Source organism: Beta vulgaris, chromosome 6 (assembly GCF_026745355.1).
Source record: "Beta vulgaris subsp. vulgaris cultivar EL10 chromosome 6, EL10.2, whole genome shotgun sequence".
Lineage (NCBI taxonomy): Eukaryota > Viridiplantae > Streptophyta > Magnoliopsida > Caryophyllales > Amaranthaceae > Beta > Beta vulgaris.
The window spans coordinates 68,256,083-68,277,646 of record NC_079207.1 but is presented as its reverse complement, the minus strand read 5'-3'; the positions used below and the strand labels follow the sequence as shown (position 1 = coordinate 68,277,646).

At 34.1% G+C, this 21,564-nt stretch overlaps 2 protein-coding genes and 1 pseudogene across 3 annotated transcripts; all 3 read left to right on the top strand.

Annotated features, from left to right (window-relative positions):
* Positions 1–7,764: 7,764 nt before the first annotated feature.
* On the top strand, positions 7,765–9,148 carry LOC104897761 (cold and drought-regulated protein CORA). Its single transcript, XM_010684708.4, has 2 exons — positions 7,765–7,944; positions 8,433–9,148. The coding sequence occupies exons 1-2, from the start codon at positions 7,833–7,835 to the stop codon at positions 8,816–8,818; spliced, it is 498 nt and encodes a 165-aa protein (XP_010683010.2). The 5' UTR covers positions 7,765–7,832; the 3' UTR covers positions 8,819–9,148.
* Positions 9,149–12,796: 3,648 nt separating this feature from the next.
* Positions 12,797–17,584, top strand: LOC104897760 (cold and drought-regulated protein CORA). Of its 2 annotated transcripts, none has more exons than XM_010684710.4 (2): positions 12,797–12,992; positions 13,728–17,584. In XM_010684710.4, exon 2 carries the CDS (start codon positions 16,306–16,308, stop codon positions 17,194–17,196), a length of 891 nt encoding a protein of 296 aa, XP_010683012.4. In that variant the 5' UTR covers positions 12,797–12,992; positions 13,728–16,305; the 3' UTR covers positions 17,197–17,584. The 2 variants fall into 2 exon arrangements, with proteins under 2 accessions (XP_010683012.4, XP_057251464.1); XM_057395481.1 differs by having other exon boundaries at positions 12,799–12,992; positions 13,728–14,350.
* A 298-nt stretch (positions 17,585–17,882) lies between these two features.
* Positions 17,883–19,668, top strand: LOC130591971 (uncharacterized; annotated as a pseudogene).
* Positions 19,669–21,564: the final 1,896 nt, after the last annotated feature.

Here is a 21,564-nt window from a genome sequence, read left to right as displayed (position 1 = left end):
TCAAAATAATACACCCGATTCATGAGTACGATAGGGATACACAACTAATCAGAATGTTTTGCATTTTATTTTTTAAAATTCAAAAGAACTTGAAACGACTAAATTTGATATCTAATCCTAATATCAACTTATCTTGTCCATATAATTTGTGATTATTTCGGAATAATCCCAAGTTTAGGCATACCATTTAAAATAATCCAAATTATTAAATTTTCTATATACCTACATCCAAAAGGGATTTTAAAAGGCAAGAAAAATAAAAGTGTGAATTATGTTGAGAAGATCCTTTGAAAATTTAGAATTATTCGTAAAAGATTCAAGTTAGATTATTTTTGAAAGTATGAGTGGGAGTTAAGATTATGTTAATAATCAGTTCCTCTAAATAAGTACTCCCATCGTTTCCTACAGATCTTCTCTATTTCCGTTTAAGTGCGTTTTCAAAAGATCTTTCCTGTTTTACTTTATTCATTATTTGAATTTTTTTCCCTTTTTACACTCTCATGTCCCTATCATATAGTCCACCATTATATTATTAATTCAATTTTACTATCTTTCTCTCTCCTACTTTAACCCCTTTTTATTTGTTTATTTATCTTAACGTCTTTCTTTCTACTACTTTACCCACCCCATATCCCACACAAACGGATCATTCTTGATATCTGTAGGAATAGTAACAAGGAAGATCTTTGGGAAACGGAGGTAGTAAATAAAGATTGACGTGAGAACAAAAAAGGAGTGAATAAGATTGAATAAGATTCACTTTTTCAAACTTGTCAAATACAAATACAAACTATAAAGCTTCATGCATGTAAACGTAAAACTACTAGTTTAAAATGCAAATAAGTCTTGATACATTTTTTGTAAATGACAGGTGGTAATCTATTTATACAATTAGGTTTTATTAGATATTTAGATAGAGTAATTTTTAGCTAGCCCATGCAATGCATAGGTACTTTCAGAGCCTTGTATCTGTCTGAATTGCATTATCAATTATCAATTGTATTGCAATATACAAACTATAAAGTATATATAGGGAGTGCACTGAAATTAAAAATTGATGTTTTTATAGTTACTGTATAAGAAGGGGTGGCTCTGGAAAAGCAAGGAGATGGTGAGGGTCATCTTTGAGCAGTATGAGAATGTTAATTATTGTAAACTATATTAAATATTGGTATCAAAAAATCATAGTATAAGTAAGATGTGACTAAGTTGAGGCTAGCTATATCATGAACTTTGGTTGACAAGTAAGCGACTCCGACGCAACACACGCAGTTTACTGATAGATGCCGATTGCCGAGCATAATCGTGCGGTGAAGTTTGCAGAGCATTAAATAGGTTATTCAAATAATTTTATGAGCTGAGGCTAAAAACCAAATTAACTCATCATCTTCTATGTTAGATATGTCTTTAAGTGGTCCAGAAAGATTAGATTAATAATTGAAACCGCCAATCCGCCAAGTAATAATTATTCTGTTACAATTTGTGGACTAGTATTTGTAATGAATATAATTCAATTGTCATTGAGAAAAAAATTCTTAATTTAGATTGTATTTACTATATAACCTAACATCTGTATATGTAATGGATTGCTCGAACTATGATGAACTTTTCCTTTACTATTACTTCATTTCCTTGTTGCAGTTTTCCTACTTCCAGTGCAGCCAGCTTGCAGTTCAGCTGTTTCAAGCTAAATTTCGATGATTATTATTGGTTGATTTGGCTCCTTAGCCACTGCCAGTGTGGCAGTTTGCAACTCCGCTGACCTGCTTGTGGCCACACAAGCATATCATTTTAACCAAACCTCAGCTCTCGTTGCAGAAGCTTGGGATTGAGAAATGGATTTATTCATTAGTATATTCAAGATCTATATATTAAATGAGATAACCAAGTGGTCAAAAGAGTTTGCAAGGGCATTACACTTGCCCTTGGACTATCTTAACCTTCATTGATGGCATTTGGCAGCTGCTTCGTCATATTAGATTTTACACTATTAAACATATTTTTCGGGAAGCTAATTAGGTAACGTATCTTCTAAAAAAAAGCACAACAATTATGCTGCCTTAGTTGACGTGTTTGTTTCAACTAAACGCTAGTTACATAAATTTGTCCTTCTTGATTTATTAATAGTATCCTTGAGAAAAGGTTTTCCTAACTTTAATTTCCTCACATACCTAAAAAATAATTTGAAACCACCAATCACAGACATAGAATTTGAATTGTTATACTTCCTCCGTTTTTTTTAGAGTTACACTTTTCAAATCACGGAATCTTAGGTAATTTTTGGAGAGGAGAGAGATAGAGATAATGAAAATCAAAAGGGTCTCATGTAAACTTGTGATAGGAGAGAGATAGAGAGAAGTTATTACCCAAAATAAAAGTATAACATCTAATTTAAAACTTACTAAAATAGAAAGTGTAACATCTAAAAAAACGGAGGAAGTAAGTAAATATACCGATAAGCATGAGAATCAATTTGTACGAGGGATCTTATGGTTTTCGCTACATTGACAGTTGACAGTGATTAGGGGTGCTTATCGAGCGAGCCGAGCCCGAATAGCACTGGACTCGGCTCGAGCTCGTTTAACTTTTCATGGGCTCGTCTTAGCTCGTGAGCTCACCGAGCTTGGGAGAGCCAAGCTCGTGATTAGAATTTGTGGCTCGAGCTCGACTCGTGAGCTCGTTTAGGCTCGGCTCATGAGCTCGTTTAGGCTCGGCTCATGAGTTCGATTAGGCTCGGGTTCTTTTTAATTGTTTTTAGTTTTTCTTTTTATCTTTCTTCTATTATATACCTTAGTTAATATCTTAAAAGAAATACTTAATATAAATTTTAATATTTATAAATAATTTTTTAATATAAAATACTTTATATATAAAATATTTTTTTAATATAAAATATTTTTTTCAGTATAAAATAATAATCGAGCTGTTCACGAGCTTTACGAGCCAAGCTTTGCCTAGCTCGGCTAGGCTCGTTTAAGTCTCGAGCCGAGCTTTGACCGAACTGAACCCGAGCTGTTCGCGAGCTCATTATCACCCCTAGTTGACACAAAATAATATTTACATGGACAAAAAGTATTTCTAACGATTATGAACCGACATTTTCCAATACACATATATAGAATTAGGAAAGATGACTAGCTAGGTTTATCTTTCGTCCAAGTATCATGATATCTTTGATCAAATCAACTCTTTGTACGATACTAGCTACCTATATTATTTATTTGCATTTACTGCATATAGAAATTAATACTCGTGGAGATGATCTTCACCCTTACTAGATTTTTATTTCATACTCCTTTCATGTACACCACTTGTACACAACTACTCAGGTCCCATTGTCTCATACTATATCACCCTATATATACATATAGTGGTGTCAATTCAGTTAACCAGTTCAGTTCTGATTTAAACCAAACAGTTCAGTTGACTTCAGTTCAGTTAATTCAGTTTACTTTTCCAAACTTAATTGATTCAGTTTAAATTTTTTCGGTTTCAGTTTCAATCCATACAGTTAATCCAATTTTCAGTTAAGTTCAGTTCAGTTTACAGTTATCTTTTGGTTTGACCCGTACAGTTTTGGTTTAAACAGTTGGCTTTTTACGGATTACTATCAGTTAAACAGTTATTTTCGGTTTGGATTCAGTTATTTTCAGTTTCTTAAGGAAACTCGCATTGACTCGGGTGAAAGTTGATACCGGTTATGACGTGTGTTTCGGGTCTCGCTTCGGGTCATTCCGTTATCCATTGCAGGAAATTCCAATTTAGTTGGACTTTTATCACATAGGTTAAAGTACCGTTAAACTTGTCGAACACAACAATGACACCAAGAGACATATATATATTTGTCTACGAAAGGGCATTTTGAAGTTGCCATATTTTCTGTAAAATTATTTTATTAAAGGTTCAACATTTGGCTGATATTGAAAAATTCAATTTCAAATTCTTCATTATTCTATAGTTTTCCAATGTGTAAATATCAATGATGAATTTGTGATTGGTTGTGGTCAAAGATCAAGATGATGATTGATAATGATGAATTACTTTATAAATCAGTTAATGTAAGTGGTTAAGCATTATAAATCAGTATAATGGAATTTGAAACAAAAACATCTACTTAAATAATCCAAGTATTTATTAGTGTACATAATGAATGTGCCAATGGTAGCCTCTAAGTTGATTTAAGATAACAATGTGATATTTAAGTTAATCGTCTTTATGTGAAATGCATTTTGAAACATAAAACATATGATTGAACTAATACGTAGTTATTGGGTTAGATGGACGATGTATATCAATATAAGTCACTAAGTTGATTCAACATAGCTATATTCTATTTAACCAAGTCATATTTAATTTCAACTAATTTTGAAACTAAAAATATCTAATTGAAGTAGAATAAGTTGTTGTCAGACATATGAATAATCAATGTATCATTAATAAGTAACATAAAGCGATGATGAAAATAGTAATAATACAAATAATAGTAACAATAACTATGATGACACTTAGTCAGTTACTCTTAGTCAACTCGTGTGTGCGATAAATAGTTATGATGACAATGAAAACAATAACAATAATGAACATAAATTATAAGAAGTTACTATCAACTCAATGAAATTCATATAAGTTATATCGTTACACAATAAGTTCACTTAAATAAATATAATCTAACTACTATATAATTAGGTGATAGACTAATAGTTGTATACGTACTATAACTCTATAAGAATTATAGCTTGATAAGCAAAAGTATATGTATCCTATAACACGTCAATATAATTATATTGTTATACTATAATTCATGTAAATGACTATAATCAAAACATTAATGACCTTAGAGCTAGAGTAACAACTCAACAAGTAATGAAGTAATAATGATCAACGTTAATCACTTATCACTTAATCGAATATGTCAATATGTCATATGAAAATGATACATAATCAAACACTAGGCTAAACTCAACAAGTAATGAAGTAACAAGTAATGGTGAATGCTTATAATTTAGTGATGAGGATGATGATTAAAGTCGATAAACACAAGCTAATATAATACGAGTATAATGTGACAAAAATCAGTATAGTTGGACAATCATTAGGCTAAACTCAATTCACAACTTTAATAAACATAACTCTACAAGGAGTATAACTATACTCTATTTAAGTTAAACATCCAATGTAAGTCGAGCTATGAGCTATCGAGACTCCGGTAGAGTATCATTATGCATATTAATAAACATAACTCTACAAGGAGTATAACTAAAATTAAGAAACTCAATTCACAACTTTAATAATAATAATAATAATAATAATAATGATAATAATAATAATGATAATGATAATGATAATGGTAATGGTAATGGTAATGGTAATGGTAATGGTAATGGTAATGATAATGATAATGATAATGATAATGATAATGATAATAATAATAATAATAATAATAATAATAATAATAATAATAATAAGGGGTAATGACTAGGCTAAACTAGATTAGTATATAGATTAATGTATTGCATTTCGACTATATGTCAATGTATAGATAGTGTATATATCAATGTGTTGCATTTCTAGCCAGTATACATTAGTATAAACACAAAGTAATACAATGAATTAGTATATATATTAGTCAATGATAATCATCCTCGAGTGTAATGCGTCTCATAAACAAAAAAATATACTTGAACGATTCGAATTACACATTATACTAAATGAATGTGTCAATGGTAGTTGATAGGCTAATTAAGATAAAAAATACATCAGTACAATATTTGAGTTAAAACATCTACTTGAGCTATATGTCTTAACTGGAGATTACTATTATAAATAATAATATTATTATTTGAAAATGGGGTTATAAAGTATGAGTTTGGGGTTTAGGGATGTGGAACATGGAGATTAGTTATGAATAATAATTTGGTAGGATTATTTGTTTTCTTAATGCAAAATCCAAAACCATCTAATGGACAAAATCTAAACCATTAGATTATCATAATCAAGGGCACACAAGAAAACAACACAAAGCACACGGATCATAAATATTAACCGTTGGATACATGTCTAAAACAAAATAAACCGTTAGATCGTCTCCTACTCTATTACCTTCTCCCATCTCTCCTCCAAACTGCGAAACCTAAAAATTCTATTCATGCGCTGCTCCTTCCATTTCTCTGTGCTGCTCCTTTCCTATCTCTTCTACTTCCATTCATTCAAAACCCTTTTCATCCAGATTCTCAATTCTCCTTCAACTCAATCTTCCTTTTTTTTTCCCCTTCCAAAATTACATTTTTCTTAGTATACAAATCAACCCTTCTTCCTACATGTAACATGGCGTTGAAAACTTGAAATATACAAAGTAATACTCTACCACCCTCCTCTAGATGTAGGTACATATATAACGAATCTTTTGCACACTTTTTTAAATTTCCAATAATTTATTCTCCAATTTCAAGCAATAATATAATATAATTGGGTTTTGATTTTTTTTTTTGAGGGGATAATTGGGTTTTGATTAATTCAGCGAAAAACGAAGAACTGGGATTAATTAATTGTTGTAATTTTGTCGTGCGCAAAAACAATACCACGAAGAAAGAGAGCATTTCGTTCGTCCGTTCATCAGCGGTGGTTCCTCGGTTCGTTCGTTCTTTTATGGTGGTGGTGGTTCCTTGTGTCGATCGTTTGAAGGTTTAGATTAATTTTATTTTTTTTTGGTTTTTCGTTTTAGATATTTACTTCATGAATGTTCATGGTTAATTTTCTTTTTTTCTTCCTCTTTACTCTTCTTTTCTTCTTTTAGTATAATTAAGTTTTCCAGATTTCAATAATATTGACGAAGAAGGAATAAATGGAATTAGTTGTGTGATTGTAACTTTTGTCTTCAGTATCCAGAAGTTTGGGAAGTTTGAAGTTTTGGGAAGTTTGAAGTTTGGTGACGCTGAAATAACCAAATCAATGTACAGATTTAAGAGTTAAAGTGTTATTATTTTTATTGTAATTATTTTTTTTGTAACTTTTAGATCTAGTTTATCATTTTCTGTAATGAGCGAATGTAATTACTAAGGATTTTGATTTTAGATCTACCCATGTTTAACTGAAAATTTTGAATTTGAGATTTTATGTTTTGTATATTTGTTGATTTATGCTTGGTTTGTGTATATATTTTCCTTAAAATTACTTCAGATTTTAAGTAAAATTTTAAATCATTTGCATCTCTTAGATTAAAGGGATGTAGCTGGTTTTTAAAAAAAATTATGACTTCCATAATTAAGAACACTAGCTAGCATTCTGTATTTGGGAGAATATTATTTGAAAATGGAGAGATTGGATAATTAAATGAAAATATAAACAAGTACATGATATTCAAAGTTTATATTAAATGTTTGATTTAGTTCAGTTAAAAACAGTTTGATTTAGTTCAGTTAAAAACAGTTTGATTTAGTTCAGTTAAAAACAGTTTGATTCAGTTCAGTTAAAAACAGTTCGAAACAGTTTTCAGTTAAATTCAGTTCATTTCCAGTTCAGTTTAGTTCAGTTTAAATCGGTTTTTCGTACAGTTAATTTCAGTTTGGTATGTTTTCGGTTGATTTTCAGTTCAGTTCAGTTCAGTTAATTGCAGTTTACTTTAATCTGATTGACTTATCAGTTTTTAACTTTTCAGTTATGGGTCAATTCAGTTCAGTTTATTCAGTTCAGTTGATCAACCATTTGCAGTTTAACCATCGGTTTTCAACCAAACTGACAGCACTATATACATATGTTACTCTTTGCCTTTCTCATCACACAAATACAAGCTTAGCCTACACAAAAACTTCTCCTTTTTTTATAGGAACTTAAAAATGGCCTACTCAAAGGCTTTAGTACTGCTTAGTTTCCTCTTATCCGCGACTCTTCTCATTTCCTACGAGGTCTCAGCTCGTCAGCTAGCTGAATCTACCACTGAACAGACACGTGAGTTTTTCTTGTCAAAATACTGTAAACAAGTATTTCTTGTAGCATGCATGTATAAGGCTGGGCATTTTTCTATAATACAGGTTGCTAGTTTATATATGCCTTTCGGACTTAAAAACTAGAAGAATAATATATAAAAAAAAAGTACTACTAGTGCAGTACACCTTAATTTTTCAGCAACTATGATCACCCTCTTTGAGTTTGACTTCGGGTGTTCTACACCTTGATAAATCAATACAAGTGATGGGATATACGATTTAAATAACGAAAAATCCAATATTTTAAAATTGTATTTAGAATGACTGAAAAAGTGAAAACAAGACCCGATATAATTTGATTGCTTCATAAAAGTGAACTTTTCATGATATATCGTTGTTTTGAAAATACTTTCTCGTCCATCTAAATGAAATCTATGTATTATAAAACGTACTTAACATTTCCCCACAAAAGCAACTAACGTACAAAACATTCTTGATATTGTTTTGCAGAGTCTGTGGAGGAGTCTAAGCATCATAGCTACTACGGAGGAGGACATGGACATGGACACGGACACGGTGGACACGGTGGATACGGTGGTCATTACCCACCCAAGGAAGGGGAGAGTGAAGTTGTAGACCCTCAACACTATGGTGGCTATGGCGGCCATGGTGGATATGGTGGCGGTGGATATGGTCATGGTGGATATGGTGGCGGTGGATATGGTCATGGTGGATATGGTGGCGGTGGTCATGGAGGATATGGTGGTGGTGGATATGGCCATGGTGGTTATGGTCACGGTGGTTATGGACATGGTGGATATGGCCACGGAGGTTATGGTGGTCATTATCCCCCAAAGGAGACAAAGGTTGTTGCTGAGGAACAGAAGGGTAACTGAGTATAATGCCCTTAAATAATAACTATGTACTTTGTGTTTATTTATGTCAAAGACTCCTTCTATCCGCAAGTATTTGTCACATTTGATGATGTACTTTCAAACAACAATGTAACAAACAACTTAAGGCGAACGAAGGTAGTATGTAAATCAAAACAAAAGGATTCATCCTTTTGTGTCTATGCAAAATAGGACATGGATTTCTAGAAGGTTACTTCCTATATGTTTATCATGTAATACTTCTCTTTTCATGTGCTATTGTAAATTTAATATTGTGATGTATGGACTCCTTTTTTAGCTACATATATGAAATGTGATTAAGAGTGTTTTATACCTCTTTTATAAGTTTTTTTTTTTTTTAATTTTGTCCATTTATTGTTGTAGAGTCTTCAATATACGTATTTGACCATTAATATTTGTACTTATTATTGTGATAGATGTACGTTTTACTTAAACTTATACCACTGTGAGTTGTGATTGCTACAATCAAAATATACATTTACAATAAAATGAATCCTAAATTCGAAAGACAAAGAAGGGCACCAAAATTTCGTTCTTTAAATCGCCTTTCTTTCCTTGGATTCTTCCATCAAGCTCGCGTCCATGTTAAATTATACCGTTATTAGATCCTACACAGTCGCTTGCGCTAAGAGAATCTTGCACACATGTATAAAAAATATAGGGAAATAAAAATGAGAGATGCGCATCAGTAAAGTGGAATGAAACATAAAGTTTATTCTACCTGTTTCTTTTTAATCTAAACACTTTTCTTTTTGCACGTCATCGACACTAACCTCCGTCGTCGATGGTTTAGGCATTTTTGTTGCCAGATCTGCCATTGTTGACACTATGGTGGCTCTTAATCCAGTCGTTATTTCTGGTGATGGGTCTTAATCCAGTCGAAGCCTTAATCCAGTCGCTGCTACGCCGTCTTCGACTTCGATCGCTGCTAGGTGGTGTGGCTATTTCGGGATCTTGCCAACGATAATTGTAATGCTTCCTTGGGAAGCTAGATCTTGTTTTTTTTTTCCTTTTCTTTTTACTTTAGTTTCTAGTGCTTTCTTTCTGAGATATGAATTCCACTATTTTAGTTGCCTGGTGATTTTTTCATGAGATAGAGATTTCATTAGTCCATCCATGTACCCGATTCTAAAAAAAATGAAATAAAATAATATGTCACACAAAGTAAGTCATAATTGATATAGTCATTCATCATGATGTCTAAGTTCAACAAAAAATTAAACGACATGCCAAAATCAATAATTGCGATAGTTAATGGTATATTTGGATGGAAAGTGTTATAATTTGAAAAAAAATAGCACAAGTTTACTAGTTTTCGGATCGGCCGATCAAGTACGAGGCAAATCGGCTCTGACACAAGAATTTCTAGGTTGTTTGGGTTAAGATGAAATCAATAATTTTTTTTATATGGGTTTAATATTATTTAATTTGGCAATTTATAATAGGTTTAAATTGATAGGAGGAAACAACTTTCCCTTCAAATTTTTTGGTCAAAGTTTGTTCATAAATAATACTTTTTTAGATTTTTTGGTTTTAATAATGCAACATTTTAGCCATTCGTAACGAATAAGCAAATCTTTTAATTATTCTTATATAATAAAACCTTTATCTAAAAATTCTCTGAATAGGTTAGAACCCGATGCAACCTGATAAACAGGTTGTCCGGGACACTTGTCACAATTTCATTGGTTAGTTTTAAATTTTTGTAGGATTAAAAAATCAAAATTATTTTTTTCTCTCTTCGTTATCTCTCTCCACCAGTACTGAACTCTTCCCCACCACACCCCACCACTACGACCTTACCCACCGGAAAAACCCCGCCCCTAGTCCCTTACCTCAAAATCACCACTTTTTTCCTCCCTCACCCTTGAAAAAATACAGACCCAAACTCTCCTCTTTTCACTTCCACCCTTCTCTACAACCCCCACCATACCACCTTCTTAACTTCTCCCTCTTTTACGAACCACGCGAGAGAAAAAGGAGAGAAAAGATTGGGCAATGTTAGTGCTATGGCGGTCGAGGATGGGGTTGGCTCGTGTGCGCGCTGATCTTGGTGGCAGATGGTTGTGGTGTGGTTGAGCAGACGTGTGGTGGTGCTGTGGTGGAGTTAGTAATCATAAAACAGAGGAGAGAGAGAAAGAGTTTGGGCGAGAGAGAATGTGAATGGGGGAAGAAGGGGACGCGTACTAGGTTGGCGGTTGGTGGCGCACAGGATAAGCGCTGGTGGACGGCGGTGGTGCTGGCAATACGCAACATGGGAGAAAGAGGGAATATGAGAGAAGAGAGAGTGTGGACAGGAGGGGGGTTTGGTGGTTTAAGGGATGGGATGGGTGGATTTGGTAGTTTCAGAGATGGGTAGGTGGTTTGTCTGATTTCAGGGAAAGGGGAAGGAGACGGGTGGGGCGAGGGGTAGGGGAAGGAGATGGGGTGGGCAGCCAGCGTGAGGGAGAAGGGAGTGAGAGAATGAGTTTTTAAATTTTTTTACAAAAAAAATTTACCAGCCAATTTGACTTGGTGTAGGAATTTTAATATATAGCTTGCATTATTTAGAACTAACTAAAAGGTTTGCTTATTCGTTCTGAATGGCTAAAAGGTTGCATTATTAAAATTAAAAAAATCCTATTTTTTCATTTCTTTTTAAATACACACTTTTCTTTTTGGTCCGTTTTTTTAATCTACACACTGTTATCTATTCTATTTAGAGTAATATGTCACATAAATTTTTCCTCTTTTTCTACTCATGGCATCCACTTTTTAATATTTTAACCCATTTTTTAGTTGCTCTCTCTCATTTTTCAATTTTACTCTTCTTTTTTAGTTTTTCTCTCATACTTTTATATCTCCTTCTTGGTTCTCTCCAAAGATAAAGTGATAAATTATAATAAAGAAACAAAGTGAGAACAAAAATGAAAGTATTAAAGTATGTTAAAGCAAACTAGTGTATATGACTTATTTTAGGCCCGTTTTGGAGTTACATGCCCTATGGGTGATTACAAAATGGGACCCTAGTTAATAGCCGATAAAAAAGAAAATCAATATCTAGAGTATGTAGTGAGTAAAAAAATGGTTGTAAATGACACTATTTATTACCTTAAAAGACAATATATTAAAGCACCAAATTTCGTACAAAATTTAGTGAAATTTCCCTAATGTTTTTGTGATTGGTAGAATCTCCTTGAACAGTTGAGTTCTTGGAGTATCAAACCTTTGAAAAAACAACTCAGCAACCAAATTTCCAAAGGAAAGGATGAAAAAAATAACATAAGAAAGAGGGAAAATTGATGAGTAATTGAGATGTAACCAACAATGGAAGGAGGAGTGTTCATAGACTAACTTTAATCCCTTTTCGGTAATTGAACATTTGAGAAAATCGTTTGTCAAACAAATCAACGTCAAGTTATATATAGATTTTCGCCAAGATTTTTGCAACGGAATTATAATTGGAGAATAAAATGAAAATAAGTTTCAAAATCGAATAAGAAAAAAAGTGGGAGAATTGAACAAGTATGAAAACTATCAAATATTGAAAAAGAGGTGGACTAAAAAGGTTGTAGATTAAGCTCTATTCTCGACAGTCGGCAATTTAGTGGTATTTTTTTTTAAAAAAACTTTTCCTTTTATCTCTTTAGCCTTTATTAACTTGAGACTTGCATTCTAAAGCCCTGGGCTGCTGCGCATATGTCTCTGTTGCCCGTGTCCAAATACGGCCTTAAGTTTACCCAAAAGATCAGATTCATCGTCTTTACTCCGAGTTTCATATCTTTGACAAAATATAACTGGATGTACAGTACTAGCCACCTATATAGCTAACCATTTACTGCGTGAAATTAATATAATTCCTCTACATATGATCTGTCACTCTAAGTTGATTTTTATTTCATCTTCCTTTTATATACACCACATGCACAATTTTACTAGGGGCCCCATTTACTCATGTATCTGCCTATAAATACATATAGCTATCCTATTGCCTTTCTCATTCATCCCACAAACAAAAACACAGTCTTCACAAAAATCTCTTTCAAGTTGTTTAGGAAATTGAAAATGGCCTACTCAAAGGCTTTACTCCTTGGTTTTCTATTTGCCATGGCTTTTCTTATTTTTTCTGAAGTCTCGGCTCGTGAGCTAGCTGAGTCTTCCACCACTCAACAAACACGTGAGTACAATGTTCTTTTTTTTCCCTCTTTCGGGCCTTCGGCAGTCTATATAGGTTGTTTGTGAATATTTTAGATACTCCGTAACCGTACGCATTCTCCGATTTTGTGGCTAGCTATTAGCGGTTATAATATGATACTTTATCAGTTCTAGCGCTTTATCAGTTTCAGCTTTATCTTCAGTTTCAATTAACTTATCAGTTTTAGTTTATCTTCAGCTAGTAATGTCAAACATAGCCATATTATGATTTTTGCATTATTCATATATTTTCACTTTAGTCATATTATTTTTATATATAGAAACAAAATGTTATTACTTAAATCAAAATTTTGCACATACGAATGAGCTGATGAGGACACGGTTTTTCTAGGTAAATTATGGAAAAATGTGTAACTAAATATAGAAATGATAACTATATTTTGGAACATAAAAAATGAAAGTAAGAACTATATTTTGAAGCGAAATAAGTATAAGAGTGTTAATTTAAGTAGGACTGAGGAAAATATACTCAAAAGTAGGCTTATCGTTATCCTGTATTTGCTTCGAAATGGGTGAAAATAGTTTAGATATCGATTAGTTATAGTTATCTTAATTAAAGATGTATGTTTCTTTTAAACAATATTACTCAAAAAATGTTTTTCTTAAAAAATGTTTTCCGTCCAACCACTGTTTAGTGAGCCATTACCCATTGACTAAAAATGCACTAACAATATATTTCTCATAATGTTTTTTGCAGAGTCTGTGGAGGAGTCTAAGCATCATAGCTACTACGGAGGAGGACATGGACATGGTGGACACGGAGGACACGGTGGATATGGCGGTCATTACCCACCCAAGGAAGAGGAGAGTGAAGTTGTAGACCCTCAAGGCTATGGTGGCCACGGTGGTTACGGTGGTGGACACGGAGGTTACGGTGGTGGACACGGAGGATACGGTGGTGGCCACGGAGGATATGGTGGTGGAGGATACGGAGGACGTGGTGGATACGGTGGCGGCCACGGAGGTTACAGTCACGGTGGACATGGTGGATATGGTGGTCACTATCCCCCAAAGGTGACAAAGATTGCTGAGGAACAAAAGGGTAACTAAGTCTGAGTGAGTCTAATGCCTCCCAAAAACAAAAATGTATTCTCTGTGTTTGTGTTTGTATATTAATAAATAATAATACATGTTTGATCGGAGAAAAGTATAGATGTATTTGTGTCTTATAAAACAGGACATAAATTACGGAAATGTTGCTTTTATACTCGATGCATCATGTAATGATATGTAATCTTCTACTTAATGTAATCTGAGATCTTGTATGATATGCACAGAGCTTTTAAGTTGCATTCTATGGAATGTAAGTTTCTTCTGTTAGTAGAGTTCTACACTTTTTTTTCTAGTAAAATTTTCTTTCAAATTTATTTTAACATATTTTTTCTTGAACCATGTGTCCATGCATGCATCCCTATTGACCGGAATTGCAAGCTTTACTACTGATATCTCCGTTTTCAAATAAATGTATGAATTTAACCTAATTTATACATTTGCCGACACACAACTTTAATTATTAATATTTTTATTTTTCTATTATTAAAAAATTATAAAAGTTGATAATTTGAGCATGTCTGTGGAGACACGTTCAACAGTATCTTGTAAGCTAATATTGAATTTTATACATATGGTCGGAATATAATATGCAAATAGTGTTAAAGTTAAAAGGAATCAACTATTCAAAAATAAGGAAATAACTCTGATTTTAACTTGGTAAAAGCCATGATTATTAGGGAGAACAAACTCATTAACTAGATTTCTCATGGGCCGAGTCAAAAGCCATAACTATATTGTAAACAAAAGCAAACAATATATATATTTTCTCCGTCCTTTAAACCTTGATATTCATTTTCAATCTTCTAAATAAAAACTATTTAGATAGCTAACTAAAGGTTTTTGAACATTGTGTTATGTAGTTAGTCTTTGTGGTTCAAATTCGGAATTATTACAATATCAATGTACAAGGAAACATATTAATAGCATGGTGCCCTAAATGAAACTCTTAAATATAAATCATATCACAAATAACAAATTATTTTAGATTTAGATGTTCTGTCCCTTAACTTCTTATTTATAGTAAATCATAAAACCTTATAGTGGAATTCTACAAGACTTCTCAATATCAACACAGATGCAATATCAACACAGATGCAGAACAACTAGTTTGCCTTCTGAAAGTATACAGAAAATGGACTCCTTTTGAAAGAGGTTTACCATCCCTCTAATATCTACATGAGAAAATTCTTGCACACAATCAGGTGGAACTTGGAAGCTCAAATGATATCAATTACAACCATTTTAGTGGTATGTAGAACCTTCTAATATATAACACTATATAAATTTTACATTATTGTCAAATGTAAAAACGTAAATTATAGAATAATATTAATTTCTTTTTCAATGTTTGCAACTGTTTACCTTTTGCACTATTTATCTATTAACATCGACAACAACTCAATTATTATTTACTTTCTTCCATTCATACAGTAAACTCAAAATTGATAGATGATGACGAAAAAAAGAGTTTAGATTATTTTGAGAAGTTACTTTATAAGTTGGGTTATCAAAAAATAATTAACAGTGAAATTAAATTCAGCGAACACGTTCAAAATTGGATTATTAAAATTAATCCTATATATATTTCAAATAATTGTTTTTTTTAATAATATTGATAATTGAGAGTTTCGGCAAAAAGCTTGAGGATATGCTAGGTCGTATAGCAATTCTGGAGGACGAGTTTGATCCACTAAAAGGGACATAGATGAAAAAATGCCCCAAGTTATTCCAGCCCATCTTCAGGTTGCTACTGGTCTCGGTTAGACAAGGAAATAAGGGTGAGTTTAACGCGGTCTAGACCTGGAGTCTCAAGCAGAGACTTTGCAAAGTCTCATTGGGTCTGACGCGATAAACTGCCAAAAAATGGAAGTGAGTCTCGCGTAGAGTTTTGATTTGTAAAACTCTGACAAAGACTCCCTTTAATACTATTAGCATGGCCCACCAACACAAATGCAACGGATACTTTGTCCAATTGCACAAATTCAACGGCTAAATTTTAACAGTTATAAATTTTAGTAATAAAAAATGTCATGATCTGTATAATTTATTGTATAATAATTTGTAATAATGCCTATAAATAACTCTTTGGGTACAACTTTTTTTTTACATTCTCTATATTCTCCCATATCAATTTCCCTTTTATCTCTATTCTCTCAAAAAAAAAAAAATCTATCTATTATATTTTTAATGGATCCAAATCAAATTTTGATTTAAACTCCCTTATGAGTATGTTTCAAAATAATCCTCAATTTCAGACATTTTTAGCTCAACAAAATCAATATCAAAATTCCCAAAATTCCCAAAATACAAATTTTTCTAACCCCAATCCCACTAGTATGGGTAATGCACAAGTGCAAAATTTTACCCAATTTCTCCAAACTCCAAATAACCAATATACTCCTACTACTCAAAGTATTGACCAACCTCCTTTTACCCCTATTAGTATTGGGCCCAATTCCGACAACGTATTTGTAGATAATGCGGGTATTGAAGAGGCGAATATTGATGTTACTACAACTACTCGTACTGCTGCTCGTACTACATCACGTCGCAAAGTAAGTCAAACTAAAGAGAAAAAAGGGTTAACTTGGACGATAGAAGATGAAACACTTCTTGGTATTGCATGGATTAATACTACCAAAGATGAAGTGAATGGCAATGCACAAAGAGCCGATGCATATTGGGGGAAAATTTGTGCATTCTTCAATGAAAATAGGCAAACAAATCAAGCTGAACGAGAGGTAAACCCTTGCAAACAACATTGGTGGGCAATTAATAATGCACTTGGAAAGTTTGCAGGGTGTTATGCCAAGTATGAAAAGAGAAGTGGGTTTAATGAAGCTTTGAAGCTCTCGGAGGCTCGTGCACTTTACCAAAGTCTCTACAATTCCAAGTTTCAATACGATCATGTGTGGATTATTGTGTGTGAAACTAATAAGTTCAAAGCTGAACTAAAGAGCAAACGTAAGAAAGACAACGATAGTGATTCGTCAAAAAGGAACAAGATTTCTGAATCAGGAGACTACACAGCAAGCGGGGAGGATGTTGAGGGTTTTGATGAAGTTGATGAGGCCCGACCACAACAGGTCAACAAGCTGCAAAGAAACAACTAGCTGCACAGAGAAAGGGAAAAAGCACCCAAAGTGATCATAGTGAAGCCATATCAGTTGCAAAAGATATTCAAGAGTCACGTGCACAATCAATGAGTCGTATGGCAGATTTAAAGGAGCAGGAGCTTGAAAACCAACTACTCTGTGCCGATGTCACCAAGATGGCTCCTTTGCAAAGAAAGATTCATGAGAAGAAGTTGCAAGCACTTGCAGAAAAATATGGATGGACTTTTGATGATTAGGTTGCTTACAACTTGCAAAATTTGATTATGTTTATTAATGTTTATTTATGTTGTTTTAATATATTGTAGCTATGTTTCAGTAAAGCATGTTTTTATTTCATGAACTTATGTTACTTCTTAATATTAATAATAATTAATTATTTCCTTTATTAACATTAAGTATGATAATTATTAGTAATATTATTAATAAAAATAATCATAATAATAATGGTGAATTGATTCCAATTTCAATGAGTTGTCACCTCCAAGTCTATATCAGTACATGACTTGTTACCTCACATCCATCTTTTCAGTAACTTTGTCAGATATAATTGCACTATTTTTTGAATTTTGTACCAAAGATCAGTGCATTATTGTTGTAGTACTCATTACAGTGATTGAATTATTTGAATGTTGTGCATTGAATTACTAACTTCCACAACTTCTATATATTTACCCATTTCTGAACTCAAATTCTCATAGCAAACTATCCACAAATCCTCTCAAAAATTTAAAACCTCAAGTCATAGTGATATGTCATACTTTAACCCTCCCAACACATTCGATGAATTGTACAATTAAACGTATGATTCATACATGGGGGGTGACACTTCCACAGATTTAGTAGATGAGATTTTAAATCATGTCATTGAAGATACATCACCTTCAAACATTAGTAAAATAAGAAAGAAAAGAAAATACACAGAAAGAAATCGTGAGGAAGGACATGAGCGCATATGGAATGATTACTTCTCAAGTGACCCGGTATATGATGCACAACACAATTTCGCCGAAGGTTTCGAATGAGAAAGGAGTTATTCCTTCGCATCGTCAATGCCCTCGAAAATCATTCTACGTATTTCCAAAAGGGACTTGATGCTCTTGGTAGGAATTCTCTCTCACCACTTCAAAAATGTGTTTCTGCCATTCGATTATTGGCTTATGGAGTGGCTGGTGATGCTGTAGATGAGTACGTGCGAATAGCTGGCAATACGGCACTACAATGCTTGAAGAATTTTTGTAAGTGTGTGATTGAGGTTTTTGAACCACATTACTTAAGAAGGCCAACAGTTGATGACACCCGACGTCTTCTTCAAATTGGGGAATCCCGCGGATTTCCTGGTATGCTTGGTAGTATCGATTGTATGCATTGGCAATGGGATAAATGTCCCACGGCATGGCAAGGTCAATATACTGGGGGTCATCAAGGTGTACCAACAATGATATTAGAAGCTATTGCTTCTTATGATTTATGGATTTGGCATGCATATTTTGGTGTTGCAGGATCTAACAATGATATTAATGTCTTGGATCGATCCCCGGTATTTGATGAGTTGCTTGAAGGTCAAGGTCCCGAAATCCAGTACACGATAAATGGAAGCACGTATAATATTGGATACTATCTTGCGGATGGTATCTATCCTGAATGGCCTGTATTCGTCAAAACCATTCCTCGAGCGAACATGCTATCCGAGAAAAGAAAACTATTTGCTCAACATCAAGAAGGTGCAAGGAAGGATATAGAACGAGCTTTCGGGGTGCTCCAAAGAGATTCGCGATTGTTTGCAACCCGGTACGTTCATGGAAAAAAAGTGAAGTTGGTGATATCATGAAAGCATGCATCATATTACATAATATGATTATTGAGGATGAAAGAGATGATACTCTAATGACCACTAGCGTTAATTATACAGTAGCAAGGAATCAAAGCGAAAGTCCACAACTTCATACCGGGCGGCTAAGAAATTATTATGTAAACCGAAGCAGGTACTTTGAAAATCATACGCGAATTCGCAACCGAGCACAATGCCACCAACTACAGCATGATTTGGTGGAACACATATGGTCGCGTTATGGAGGAGACGCTAATTAAATTTCATGTGTAATTTTCTATTTCGTGTGTAATTTTCTATTTCGTGTGTAATTTTCTATTTCGTATGTAATTTTTTATTTCGTGTGTACTTTTCTATTTCGTGTGTAATTTACTATTTCGTGTAATCTTAAATAAATAATTAGATAAATTGTTATTTTAATGTTATAATAATTAGTAAATAATTAAACTATATATGCTCATAACATATTAAGTTAATAATGTTATAGAAAAAAAACATGAAAATGATTAAATATAAAATAATATGTTAAACTTTTGATAAAGAGTCTGGAGAGAGTCTGAGGGATAAAGTGTAAAACTGGAATGAGTCTGGAGTGAGTCTGAAGAATAAAAAGTAGATAAAAATTAGTGGAAAGCTGATGTGGCACAGTCTGAAGTTTGGGTTTGAGTCTGAGGGATAAACACACCCTAAGGCACGCCCGCCTTAGTAGTCTCAAATAGAGCGCGCAGGCTTGCCTCTTTTTTTAGTGGGTGATTCACTACCGAAGCGAAGAAAAGGAAAAGGGGGTACTACGAGCCCTCTGCCCCACGCATCTAACCAGCTCGCGTGGTTCACCGGTTCCACCGACTAGACCCTTAGAGTGATTCAGTCGATACAGAGGTGCGCTTGAAGTGGGGGGTGTGCTGCCCCTATTGTTAAGATAGTACATCATGTAAAATATGAATTAACAAACATAAAAGTTAAATAATTGTAAATATGGAAAGAACGTGAAAATATGAGAAAATATGTATCAAACTATACCAATATGACAATAAAGTATAAAGCCTTGTAGTTATAGCCTTGTGGAGGTGTAGCCGTGTAGGGATACCCCTAGCACGTTTGTCAATATGTATACAAGTTTCCCCTTTATGGAATCCATTAGAAGGTTTATCCACCTACACGAGTAAGTAATACATTGGATGATGGCAGAAGATAGTATAGGATAGACGCCGAGTACTTCAATATCCTCCGCAACTTGCACCCGAATTCCAAACCAAATTGTCAGGACTTATGGTCAAAACATTGCATCGGAACGTGAAAGAGAAGGCCAAAAACTCGAAAAAGTGTTGGCCTTTTATGGTGAGAGATTAAAATGACTTTTTTATTTTAGTATTTGAATATTATCAAAGTAAAAGTTACTTTGATATTGTTATAACGGACGTGAGAGAGAAACAAATTATGAATGCAAAAAAACGATAAAAACAGACAACAGATTTACGTGGTTCACCAATTTGGCTACATCCACGGCAGAGAGAGGGAGAATATTTTATTATATGAGAAGAACAGATTACAGAGAGAAAAAAATGTATTTCGTGATAAAAAACCCTAGAATATAAACAGAGTATTTATATCCCGTCAGAAAGACGCGAAAACGCGTTAACCGGGCAGCCGCCCGATCGGGTCGGGCGAACCCGCCCGATCGGGTCGGGCGAACCCGCCCGATCGGGCGGTAATTTACTTCCTCTCCAGTTTCGTTGCGCGCCCGGTCGGGCGAAGTCGCCCGAGTCGTTGTTCGGTGACTCGCCCGATCGGGCGACCCAGCCCGATGCCATCGGGCGACCAGCTTTTACTTCTTTCCTCAGCTCAGTTACGGGCCCGATCGGGCGGCCACGCCCGACCCGATCGGGCGGTTTCCCGAAACCCCTTTTTGACGCATTTCTTCGAACACCTTCGATGCACAATGATTCAAGGCATATTTCTACAAATCTCCACCTTGACTTGAATCCTCATAATAACCAAAAGCAGACGCATTGATCACAACGCCCAGAATCTCCCAAACACCAGATTTGTCCCAAAGGACAACCAGACCAGATTAGTCCCTAAGGACCCCAGAATTGCCCAAGGAGGGCAATTAACAATCACGAACATTGAGTAAGTCCAAACAATGTTGAAACTTACTCTGCGGAACCGGCTTGGTGAACATGTCAGCAGGATTATCAGCAGTTCCTACCTTTTTCACCTTAATCCTAGTCTCACTCCTTAGGAAATGGTATCTCACATCAATATGTTTAGTCCTCTCATGATGGACTTGATCCTTAGCTAAACATATTGCACTCAGACTGTCACAGTAAACAGTAGCCTGATCATGATGCAACCCAAGATCACTAACTAGTCCCTTTAGCCATATTCCCTCTTTAGCAGCTGCTGTCAACGCCATGTACTCTGCTTCAGTAGTAGACAAAGTAACTGTAGCCTGCAAAGTTGCCTTTCCAACTAACGACAGAACCACCAAGAGTAAATACATAACCAGTCATTGACCTCCTACTGTCAACATCTCC

Excerpts from the sequence above, each read along its gene's own strand:
- LOC104897760 (XM_010684710.4), top strand. The coding sequence starts at position 16,306 with ATGAGTATGTTTCAAAATAATCCTCAATTTCAGACATTTTTAGCTCAA.
- LOC104897761 (XM_010684708.4), top strand. The coding sequence starts at position 7,833 with ATGGCCTACTCAAAGGCTTTAGTACTGCTTAGTTTCCTCTTATCCGCG. Across the intron at positions 7,945-8,432 it reads ATCTACCACTGAACAGACAC|AGTCTGTGGAGGAGTCTAAG; the intron begins GTGAGTTTTTCT and ends ATTGTTTTGCAG.